This window comes from Danio rerio, chromosome 8 (genome assembly GCF_049306965.1).
Source record: "Danio rerio strain Tuebingen ecotype United States chromosome 8, GRCz12tu, whole genome shotgun sequence".
Lineage (NCBI taxonomy): Eukaryota > Metazoa > Chordata > Actinopteri > Cypriniformes > Danionidae > Danio > Danio rerio.
The window spans coordinates 55,615,982-55,629,364 of record NC_133183.1 but is presented as its reverse complement, the minus strand read 5'-3'; the positions used below and the strand labels follow the sequence as shown (position 1 = coordinate 55,629,364).

The 13,383-nt window shown below is 35.0% G+C and overlaps 1 protein-coding gene across 1 annotated transcript in view; it reads left to right on the top strand.

Annotated features, from left to right (window-relative positions):
* Positions 1–13,383, top strand: part of adam9a (ADAM metallopeptidase domain 9a) — an 88,536-nt gene that overhangs the window by 34,597 nt on the left and 40,556 nt on the right. Inside the window, 2 exon segments of the mRNA NM_001004678.1 lie at positions 6,601–6,677; positions 7,682–7,901. Of these exon segments, the coding sequence (NP_001004678.1) occupies positions 6,601–6,677; positions 7,682–7,901 (297 nt within the window).

Here is a 13,383-nt window from a genome sequence, read left to right as displayed (position 1 = left end):
TCCTTGTGTCATTCCATTGTTATTATATAACTCATTTTTCAGATTTTTTTTTTGTTATGTTTTATTTTCATGTTTGTATTGTTTGAGTTTTTACCAAAATCTGGTTTAATTATTTTTAGAAAACTAGTGGTGAACCTTTACCAGTGTTGACTCTTATCAGGCGATTAAAAAAAATATCGCCGTTAATCTATTCTCAAAGTTGGGCTGGGAGCTGGGTCTATTCTACACAATAGTTATGCAATTTAATAACGGTAATCAAAATCGCTGTATTGCTGAGCTTACGTGTGCCCACAGTTCAAAATTCACCAATTATCATAGTAGAACAGTTTCTCAAGCAGTTTGTGATGCATTTTGGAAACGGGAGATGAGCCCCTGGTCTAATGCGCCACCTGGTTTGAGAAGCCTGTTCTCAAAGACTTACTTTTAGTTATTATTTGGGTAGCACACATATTCTAAATGCCTTCAGCAGAATACAAATGAGCCATTTTAATCTAGAATAATTCCAAGATTACAGTAAGATTAATCTAGATAAAAAAATGATCTATGCCCACCTATAATAAAAACTAAATGATTTTGCCCCAAAAATGCTCTAAGATGCTTTAGAGTTATATATATTTTTATGTCTCCCTATCATCACCTTGAGTCTGCACTTGAGAAATTGCTTGAGGAATGTAAGACACACAGGATATATGGTTTCATTCACAAAGAAGCAATGAGAGCCAGTAATGAAATGCTGCTACATTTCATTTATTTATCTTTTATATTTGAACCTCTCATACAGCAAAATTAAAACACACAGCTGTTGTCACATCACAAGGTGTATGTTATTTCCACCTTATTAGCAGCATGTCTACAGAACAGCACAGGAGATGAAGTGAGAAAACCGCTGCTGTGTCTGCTGTTGTAGCTGCTGATGTCATTTCCTCATGGGCCATGACCAAACACTTGCACTGCGTCCGATGCCAAGAACGGCAAAGCAGTTCTGGGAAGAGCTGCATTACTCACATTAACTGGAATCCAGTTTTACATGACTCTGAGAAGAGAACGAGGCACAAAACATCAATTAAAAACTACATTTAGGATAAAGTAAAAAGACAGAAATAGTGAAGCGATATGAGATGATGACTGCGATGATCAAACGTTAGCTGGGTTTATGTTTTGTTTTATCAAAAAATAGTTTTTAGGGGTGTAGCGATACACCAATCGCTCGGTTGTCTTTTTATCTTGCTTGCCTGAAGAGAGGCGTTTTAACAGAAAATAGCTTACAGAAAATATTATTGTGGGTTTGTAGCATCAGCTATTTGCTTTATATTTAAAACAAATTAACGGACTATGATTACTTTGTCTCATTATTTTGTCATTTGTTATACGTTTAAACTTAAACTTTCACTGGTTTTGGTGGCGTCTTGAAAATATTTTACAAATGGCAAATTAACCTTATGTACTGAGCATTTCAATATCCTTCCTTCTCATCTATATCTATATCTGGATGGGAGACCACTAGGGAACACTAGGTTGCTGTTGGAAGTGGTGTTAGTGAGGCCAGCAGGGGGCGCTCAACCTGTGGTCTGTGTGAGTCCTAATGCCCCAGTAAAAGTGAAGGGGACACTATACTGTCAGTGGGCGCCGTCTTTCGGATGAGACGTTAAACCGAGGTCCTGACTCTCTGTGGTCATTAAAAATCCCATGGCACTTCTCGTGAAAGAGCAAGGGTGTAACCCCGGTGTCCTGGCCAAAGTCCCTCTATCGGCCCTTACGATCATGGCCTCCCAATTATCCCCTTCCACCGAATTGGCTCTATCACTGTCTCTCCTCTCCACCAATAGCTGGTGTGTGGTGAGTGCACTGGCGCCGTTGTCCTGTGGCAGCCGTCGCATCATCCAAGTGGATGCTGCACACTGGTGGTGGTGTGGAGAGACCCCCCCTCATGATTGTAAAGCGCTTTGGGTGTATGGCCATACACAATAAATGCGCTATATAAATACACACATTACATTACATGTAATACATCATATGCTTCGTGAAGCACTTCAAGTCAAGCTTTGTTGTCATTGTGCTACATGTGTGGACATACAGAGGAATGAAATGCTGTGTTTTACAGGACAACAAAGCTACATAAAGTAATCATAAATACAAACACAACACTGGACATGAGAGCTATTTAAAAAAACCTTTGCATACCTAACAAATGCTTTAAAATAATTAACCATACACATTCATTGTTCATATAAGGAGATAATTATGTATTGAGATGCATAATTTGAGTCAGTGGTCATGACCTAAATGAAGTCTCTCATTTGGTGGAATTATACTGAGACATCATAGGGTTTTTGGACTACCATGCTCTCTTAATTGAGCTACAATTTTAAAAATTGGATTAAGGAAAAATCCGTAGAGAGCGATGTCATGTGTGCTCAATTTCAGTTTGGTTTTCTCTCTGTTCTGTTTTCCTTACCAGAGCTATTTATGTATTATACAAAATTTCTTTCTGGTTGTCGATTCTAACCTGCAGCGTTCCTCATTGTGAGTTTCATGGCAGACTAAGCCATAGTTTGGCAAATACTGCTGCTGTCGTGACTTACACAAGAGCAGCCTTATTAGCTACAGTGTAAACATTCACATTTCAAATCATATTATGCATGAGATTACATTCTTATAATATAGTACATACAATTTACAGCATAGTTGACATTTAAATGCTATACAAATCTGCCTTTATTTTGTTCATCTTTTAGGGGAGCGGGTGCAAGGATTCTGTCCAAGGAATGAAGTCATTTGAATCACGATTCCTGGCTTTGTGTGTTCAGTTTCTCCTGGGAAGAGTAAACATGACTTATTGGCAAAAACCTGGAAAAGATAGCCCATATCATTAGAAAACAATAATAATAATAATAATAATAATAATAAACTATTACAAATTATTGAAATAAATGAGATTTTATTGGAAAAATTCAGACAGACAAAACTAATCACTAAAGTCTGAATTATCAGATATAAATTTTTATGCTGATGGGGGGGGGGGAAAGGCAAAATTGTGAAAAGGAAAAAATTATCAACGTTAATGTTAGTAGCACTGTAAGTAATATTTTAACATAATAAAATACATTTGCAAGTGTGCATTTGTGAGCAATATGTTTGAAATATTGTTTAAATCAAGATTATGCTGTAAAAGGGTAATCATAGCTGTTTTCATTGATGGTAATGTGTTCGTTTAACATTAGAACTACCCAGTTTTATTAACTTTGTAGTGTAATAACTTTGTTGAAATAAAACACACTTAACTGTTGTTTTCTTACTATGGACGTCAGTGATGTCTACTTTTGTGTTCAATTGAAGACTCAGAAAAGTGTTGTAACCAGCTCTTAAACATGGCGGGTTTTTTGTTTTCATTCTGGCTTGTTGCGTAAGCGAATGACGTATCTCTGTAAACCAATAGCGTTCAGCTGCGCGTCTAGCTCCGCCTTTTGGTATCCTTTCTCATGTTTGGTACCCTTTCAAAAGGGTGCCAAAAAAGTGGTACGATACGGTTCGGTACGCCTTTTGACAGTGGAAACGGCCATAAAAGCGTACCAAACCATACCATATCGTACCACTCGGTTAAGTATTAATTAAATAACTTCTCAGTTTGGCTGGCCATCATGTTAATCCTGTCAGATCTATCTGAAATCAAAAATATCATATATATTCTAAAGTAATTAAGAAAATGATGTAATATAATTAAGAAAATGACCATTTACCAAATTAATAAGAAAACAATAAGCATTTAATTTTGAAACTATGCAAGTGTGCGTCTTCTTATGGAGTGTATTCTGGAGAAACACAGAATTTAAAACTAAAATATTGTATTATTCTGTTAGTCCAAAACATGCTTCATGCATATTTTAAAAATTTCATAAAAATTAAATGACGTTCCCAGAATGTTGTGGCATAGTTATTTTAAAAATAACCTAAACAACAAAACATTTTAGGAAATTCTGTATTTACTAATCTCACTCATGTGATTCTGCAAAATAGTTTACAGTTCCTTATAAGTTATTTTTAAAATATCTCTGCTTCAATGTTCTGGGAACTTTATGGTTGGAAGATAATAGCCTACAAATAACCATGAGGGGTGTTCTGTACAAATTATTTTTAGGTTATTTAAAAATAACCACCCCTGTAATGTTCTAGATTTAGTTATAATGATATTAACTTGTATCTATTTTGATATATCAGAACTATGCATTTTCAAAGCTGTTGTATAACAAGAGTTATCCTGTTTAGATGCCTCTTTCACAACCTCGAAAAGTAATAACTAATTTACCAAAGTAATATTTAAATAAACTGATGGAAAGACCATCACTTATGAAAATGGTGTTTTTCAGAGTAGAAAAGCAGAATCCATTATTTAAAGCAGAGGACAGAAGCGTGCAATAGGAGTACTACTATACATTTTAGAACTGCATGGCTATAAGAAAGGAAATGATTACACAAATGCTCAGAGGCAGTTAGGTATTAAGGTATTGATATTATCTACTTTAAGAGAATGATCTAAAAGAGCTGTCTCGAATTTTTTTTTGATATAATACAGGTAGCATATGTGTAACTAGCACTTGTCAAGAACTCTGTATGACCTTTACATGAGATCCAGGGAGGCTTTAGGACTCTGCCCTAATTCAACAAATACTGTTCCTTAGAAACACACGTTTAAACCATGACTGTTTTCTCTTCAGTCAGGCCTTTAACTTTTACAATAATTATGATGAGTTGATCAGGTAGTGATAACTTTTCTGTACTCTTTATGTTCACGCTTTGTTAGTTTTACTAAGTTCTGTTTATCAAAGTTCACCTATGATTCAAAGTCAAATTTTTGAAGCTCAAATTGTCATACAGTCATATTGGAGTGATATAAACACAAGTTTCTTTTCTTTTTTTTTTTTTTTTTTTAATTTCCAGATGTTAAAATAGGACTTAAATTCTAGCAATTTTGAGTCCCACTGCAATGTGATGGGGTGGGGTTTTCCCTGCCCTCCAAACTGACTAACAGCCACATGTCAACTTGTCTCTATAGTAACGTATAAATATGTCCACAAAACAGAATTGGCAAAGAAACTATAATTAAAAGATCTGTGCCGACTCTCTGTGATCAGCTGCAACTCAAAAATAAGTTTTACAAGTTTAAAATGTTTTTAAAGCAGTGCATGTTTGTAATAAAGAGAAGACGGTAAAATCACTATCTGCTGGAATTACCACAGCTGTGCCAGAGGATGCCTCAAACTAGGGCTGGGCAATTTGGCCTAAAATCTAAATTTTGATTAATTGAACATTTTCCCTCAATTACAATTAAGTAACGATTATTTTATTTATTTATTACATGTTTTGCCCTCATAGTTCACTGACAGGTTTTGTACAGTAACTATGCTTACATATTACAAGTGAGAGATTTATGAATGAAGGGTGCATTACTTGATTTTAAAATGATTGAAGTAAGCACACACTATCTACTATCTATGATTATTTATTAAACATTAACATTAAACCACTTAGACTAAAACACATATGAATAGTCACTTTTTTCTTATAAATAATGAAATATGAAAAAACAGCGGATGCTCTTCCAGCTGCAACCCATCACTGGAAAAGCCAGCAGAGATATAATTAGCAATAATCAATAATTAATTAATTATAATTATTAAGAATATTAGGAAAATCAGGAAACGTCAGAAAATGCAATGAGATTGCAGTGATTTATTTTTTATTTTATTTATTCATTGCCTTTTGGACTTTATCTTTTGTTTTGTTTTTTGGACAACTGACGTACCTGATATAAGCATTTATGGTTTAGTTGTTTTCCTTTTTGAATTCATATGCATACCTTTGATTTTGTGGAACTTTTAATGTTCAAAGTTGGAAATTCCAATATGGTAACAGCAGAGATAGGGCAGGACCAATCTCATCATGTTTGTCTTTGGTTGAAGTTGCTGTACTTTAGACCAGCTGGAGACTAGAACCTGGCAACCAAAGGCAGTGCATTAAAGGTTTTCAGGAGATTTAATACATGAATGGACATTTGGAATTGGGAACATACATCATCATTTACAGATATGGATTAGGCTTTTAAGCTAAAGTACCTCTTATTTGGGAATCAATGCTTTTTGCTTTTGTATTTCTGAACTGATTTTCTAGAGCTGCTCCGTGTCTGATGTCACAATCTGATTCATCTGCTTTGAAAAGGGCTTGTTTTCTGGCCACACTCACATTTCACCATGAACACACAGCATTAAAGAAACACATGACTCATTGTTATATGTGCTCGCTAATGCATTCAGAAAAGTATAACGATTAGCAGTTATTAAATGCTAAAGCAGACAGAATTGAAGTGTGTATGTTTTCTTTAAATCAATGTGTTAGTCTATAACAGTCTAGTTCACCTCTAGTGGAAAACTGCTGCTTTCTAGCTACAGTTTGTTACCTGATGAGCAAACACCCTGAGCTGCATTTAGGTTCTGAATGCTAAGAAGGTTGCTGATTGTTATTGAAGACATAGAATTTTTATTTTATTTTTTTAATTCTTGATTTATTTGAATGAGGTGTATTTTTCTCTATATTTTTTCCCATCAGGATCATTGTCATTACAGTGGTTACATAGAGGATGTGGAGGGCTCTTCTGCAGCACTCAGCCTGTGCTCTGGGTTAAGGTGAGATCACTTTAAATGGATAGAGGGCAAAACTGTTGCTTTAAAAAAAAGATTATTAAATGTCTTAAGTTTTATGTTTGTACAACTCATGTTATTAAACTCAGAGAGTATTCTTGCATTAAAACAAATAATATAATATAATATAATATAATATAATATAATATAATATAATATAAAATAATATAATATAATATAATATAATATAATCAATTATTTATTTATTTATTTATTTTTACTGATGTATCCAAGTCCACATAGGCAGTAAAAAAATAGGAATCTCATAATAATAATAATAATAATAATAATAATAATAATAAAAATAGTTGCATTTTCACAATCTAGTCAGATCTCAGTGGATAAATTACATGAAAATAAATGCTGTCCGTCTTGGATTGGATTGTGACATTTTTAACATTTTTGTAACGTCTTTAAATTTTGAATGCATTTAATATTATTCTTTTATTTCTGGCAGTTGATTAAACTTATTGTTAACAGTTTAACCATGCATATGTTTAATAAAAAAAATAATCTAAATGTCTTATACTCACTGTATACTCACGGATTTCTCATTTAGTCCACTTAAAACTGACCTATTTTATCAAAGAGTTCCTTCAGCTCTGCCTCCATCAAATCCATAACTTGTCCATCGAATCCTCCCTAAATGAATCCTCTTATTTTTATTATTTTAAACAATCTGTTTCTTTCTGCTGTATGTCACGACCAGCGTTGGGTGCTTTCCCTTAAAAGAGTAATTACTATAGTTACTTCTCCCAAATAGTAACTGAGTTAGTAACTGAGTTACATAATTATAAAAGTAACTAATTACCAGGGAAAATAATTATTGTGTTACTTAAAAAAAAGTCTAATTTGTCAAATGACTATAAAATAAATATAAAACATTGTACACTAATCCAGTGGTTCCCAAAGGGGGTGTCGGGATCCCCTAAATATCCGTATCTTGTACCTGTTTTTATATATAAGTGTGTGGTATCTATGTGCTTTAGGGGTGTTATTCACACGGAGGGCACCAGTTTTGGAATCGAACCGCTGGAAGGTTCCTCCAGTGATGAACATTTGGTGTATCGTTTGGAGGACGTACAGACACAACCTCTCAACTGTGGAACCCCTCACTCTTATAACCATGACGACCAATCTTCACCAAGGCAACCTATAATCAGCCATACCCATAACATCACGTTTGGTCAAGCTGGCAGCCATTTAAGGGTGAGTCACTCTAAATCCCAGCAATTACACAATGATGACGCTGATCTACATTCATTAGAGATTAGTCTGCTTCATAGATGAAAAGATATGTGTGGGATTTAGATATGAAATGCATGAAAATACAATTATAAAAAATATATTCTCTATTAAAAATGTCTAATTATCTTAGCTTATAATATACAGTGCGTACAGAAAGTATTCAGACCGCCTCACATTTTCATTTGTTATATTGCAGCCATTTGCTCAAATGACTTAAGTTTCTTTTTTCCTCATTAATGTACTAACTTCTACCAAATAGAGTGGAGGTATCTGATGCATCGCTGCTTCATAGTTATGCCTTATGTTCTAGCCTACAGGACTTTTGGTGCAAAATATTTAATGTTTTTTTCTGAAATCACAGGGCCAACTATTGATCCAGATGAATTTTTAATTGTGTTTGGGGTTTCAAAGCACGAGCTTGGATTGTCCAAGTCTCAGCAACAAATAATTTCTCATGGCCTTTTAACAGCCAAAAAACTTATTCTGACATTCTGGAAAAGTAAATCTCCTCCCGCTTTCAAATTATGGCTCAGTGAACTCACAAACACACTCCATTTAGAAAGAATACGGTACCATTTACAGAATAAAAAGCCAAATTTTTTAAAAATATGGGAACCTTTCATAAGGTACTTGGAAGGGAGAGATGGAACAGTGGTTTGATGGGGATATTGTTAAATCATATGGCAGCTCCCATTTTCAGTAATCTTCCTTACGGGTGTGCACTACAGATGGAAACTGACGGGTGGGGGGGTATTATAGGGTAGGGGTGTCAAAATTAATTGTTTCTTCGGTGCACCGCGATGCAGACGCGAACAATTCGGTATCTGTTCAGTAATAATCATAACCGGTTATTATGTACTGACGTCATTTATCTCCTGTGCGCTCTGGTGGGAGGTGAGCGCGAGTATTTACAACACTCAGCCAACTCAGGGCCGGCCCGTGGCATAGGCACCAAAAGCAAATGCTAAGGGCGCTGTATATCCAGGGGGGCGCCAGAAATGAGCGCGGTTCAGTTGGTTTTGTTTTCAAAATTCCTGACACACATTTAGTTATAGATGGCAATAACTAAAAAACCTCTTACCCTAAAAAGATCTAAAGTGTGTTTCTTACAAAAAGACAAAGCTGGTTATGTTTCACAGCTGTCTTTTTATTTTTTTCGCTCGATATTACGACCACTGCTCCGTTTAAGCCCTCGCAACATTTGTTTAGCCGGGAGAGCTGGCGTTGAGAGGAGCTCTCAGCAAGGGACCGTCGGAAAAGTGCTTATTTTTTTTCGTTTTTTTTTTTGTTTTTCTGCTCCGCTCAGTGCGAGCTCTCCCTGTTGCGAGGGCTTAAGTGTGTGCGTGCGTGCGTGCGTGTGTGTGCGTGCGTGCGTGTGTTTGTTTGTTTCTTTGGTGCTGTCTATGTTTGTGTATGTGTTTGAATGAGAGACAGTGTTGTACTGTGTGTTTATACAGACAGCTTGTTATAGCCTCCCCCTAAAATATAACACTGTATTGGAAAGCATCGTCAATGCACCGTGATGCATCGAGATATCGAATCGAACCGAATCGAATGCATGATAATCGTAACCGAACCGAACCGTGAGACCAGTATAGGTTCACACCTCTATTATAGGGTATTATTTTCGTTTACATACTGTGATCTATTTTGTTTGAGTTTGTATATATTTTGTTCTTCTTTTCCTTCTGTAATGGTAACTAAGTTTTTTTTTTATTTTCTCTGTCAATTCAGATAATGGTTTACATATTCATATGTAGACTCTGTAAATTGTGTTTGTAGACCAAGGGAAAAAATTGTATGTACATGTGTGTGTGTATGTATGTGTATGTGTGTATCTATGCCTGTATATGTGTGTATGTGTATGTATATATACATATAGACATGTAGTTGTAATATAATCACTTGTACCTAATAATTATAGAAGGAAATATTTTGTTTTAATTTATTTTAATTTATTTTATTTTATTTTTTGCATAACGACATTCTGTAATTGTACATATTCTCCCAATAAAAAAAATTAGTGGAGGAACTATGATGTTACCTTGTAGGCTAATCGGCTGCTAGCATAAAACTGGTTCCCTCAATAAATTCCCTACAGGATTTTCCCATAGGCTTTTTGAAGATTGTAAATAATAAGCTCTAGGGTCAAACATAGTTCATTACACTTACACGTTTTGTCCAACCGGATAATCCTCGCACAATAGTATAACTTTTATCACTTTAGGATCTTAAATGCAAATGCAAGAATTGAAAAGCTAACATTAGGCTATAAGCGGACTACACTGACTTCAGGGCGCTCACTTGTTACATCAGCACCACAATGCTAACGACAACTTTTCAAGCTTATTTTTAGAAATATGGTCCCTGACAAAGACTTACTGTCTCGGTTTATTATATTCTAAACAAATTCAAATGCTCAAAAAACATCTGTATAGATATATATTAATTTTTTTCAACACATTTCTAAACATAATGGTTTAGATACCTCATTTCTAACAATTGATTTATTTTATCTTTGCCATGATGACAGTAAATAATATTTGACTAGTTATTTTTCAAGGCACTTCTATACAGCTTAAAGTGACATTTAAAAAGGCTTAACTAAGTTTATTAGGTTAACTAGGCAGGTTAGGGTAATTAGGCAAGTTATTGTATAACAATGGTTTGTTCTGTAGACTGTCGAAAAATATATAGCTTAAAGGGGCTAATATTTTGTCCTTAAAATGGTGTTTAAAAAATTTAAAAAACTGCTTTAATCTAGCCAAAATAAAACAAAAAACTTTTTCCATTAGAAAAAATATTATCAGACATACTGTGAAAATGTCCTTGCTCTGTTAGACATCATTTGGGAAATATTTAAAAAAGAAAAACAAAAACAAATGGAGGTAATAATTCTGACATCGACTGTAACTACTTATTTAAATAACTATATTATATAACTATGAACCCCTTCTCTTTCTCTCCATGATGCTTTATTTTGTCTCTGCTTCTACAAACTGGGATAGGCTTCAACTTTATGCAGATTCTTTATGTGAAAGAGATTGTGTAAATAGTAGCTACCGCTGGTCCTGCTTACATAAAAGGGTATTCTGTATAAACTGAAGGCATTGAGAAGACTGTGAAATCTGTGAACATAGTTTATTCTTGTTTACTGTCTACTCTCATGTCACTGCAAGCAACTATTGTCACTGTTCACACCAGCACGAGGCATCTCTGCTCATTCTGTCAAAATAAATATATATTCCATTGCAAAATAAACCACTGAGTAATAAGAGAACATGACACTGTATGACTCCTAGAGCTGTGCATTCAGCAGTGTATGCTGTTTACAATACAGCATGTAGATTTAGATCAGGGGTCACCAATCTCGGTCCTGGAGGGCCCGAAGTCCCTTCAGGGTTTAGCTCCAACTTGCCTCAACACACCTGCCTGGATGTTTTAAGTATACCTAGTAAGACCTTGATTAACTTGTTCAGGTGTGTTTGATTAGGGTTGGAGCTAAAATCTGCAGGACACCGGCCCTACAGGAACAAATTTGGTGACCACTGATTTAGATAATCCATGACTACCAAATTGGAAAATGAGTTACTGCATTAATCTTGACAGTTTTGTTCTATGTTTGCTACAAACTCTCTAACATTTTGGTTTGTAATTCAATTCAATTCAATTCAGCTTTATTTGTATAGCGCTTTTACAATGTAGATTGTGTCAAAGCAGCTTCACATAAATGGTCATAGTAACTGGAACAGTGTGGTTCAGGTTTTAGTGTTTAAGTTCAGTTCAGTTCAGTTTAGCTCAGTTCAGTGTGATTTAATCGTGTGATTTAATTTAATAGTGTGATTTAGCGTGCACTTGGCTTATGAAAGCTTGTGAGTATAATAAATGCACATGATAATCTGATAAGAGGATTAAAAAACACCTTCTGTTCTGTAAATAAATCTCAGTTGTAATCATGTCAGTCTTAAAATGTACATAGAGTTGAATTATAAGCCTTCGTTAATTATTAGCCCTTCACTATATTTTTCCCCCAATTTCTGTTTAATGGAAAGAAGATTTTTTTCAACACATTTCTAAACAATAGTTTTAATTGCTTATTTATAATAACTGGTTGCTTTTATATTTGCCATAATGACAGTACATAATACTATGTACTATGAGATTTTTCAAGATACTAGTATTCAGCTTAATGTAACATTTGCTTAATTACAGTAGGTTAACTAGGCAAGTTGGAGTAATCAGGCAAGTCATCGTATACCTATGGTTATACTGATGGTTAACATGGTAACAATCATTATACTAATAATTTTGACCTTTAAATGTTTATTAAAAAGAAACAATATAACAATAAATACTGTGATAAATTCCTTGCTCTGTTAAACATCATTACCGGCATAACCAGCAGCTAGCTCTCTGCAACTCTTACATGGTCGCCCACTGAAGCTAAGCAGGGCGGCGCCCGGTCAGTACCTGGATGGGAGACCACATGGGAAAGCTAGGTTGCTGCCGGAAGAGGTGTTAGTGAGGCCAGCAGGGGGCGCCCAACCTGCGGTCTGTGTGGGTCCTAATGCCCCAGTATAGTGACAGGGACTCTGTACTGCTCAGTGAGCGCCATCTTTCGGCTGAGATGTTAAACCGAGGTCCTGACTCTCTGTGGTCGTTAAAAATCCTTTCGAAAAAGAGTAAAGGTTTAACCCCAGCATCCTGGCCAAATCTGCCCACTGGCTTCTGTCCATCATGGCCTCCTAACCATCCCCGTATTCTAATTGGCTTCATCTCTGTCTCCTCTCCACTAATCACCTGGTGTGTGGTGTGTGGTGTGCGGTGTGCGGTCTGGCGCAAAATGGTTGCCGTCGCGTCAACCAGGTGGATGCTGCACACTGGTGGTGAATGAGGAGATTCCCCCCATTGTAAAGTGCCCAGAAAAGCGCTATATAAATGTAAGGATTATTATTAATTTTTATTAGGAATTATTGTCATTTGTGTAAATATTTGGAAAAACAAATTCACAATTGACTTCAACTGTATATCCATTCTGCTTCACTTTTCACAGACTTCTATACAGTTTTTAGTTCTCTGACATCAAATGATTTGGATCTCGACTTTATTAAGCATTAGGAAATAGTGAATTCAATATCTGTTAAGCATTAACTCTACATTAATAGATGTTAGTAAGCAACTTTTATAAATGTAAATGCAAATGCTGTATTTCTGACTTACAGGCGCATGTATAACGTGCTTAATAATTGTACTTTCATAATTTGTTAATGATTCATTTTTCATGACTAAATTAAGTATTGTATTATTTACAAACCAGTTATTTAAGCATAGTTGGTGTTTTTTTTTCAAAATCATTCAGAGTGAGTTAGTAAATGATTAATAAACTATTCAGAATAACATTCATAATTCTTATTATTCAGGCATATACTCATAGTTGAATTGT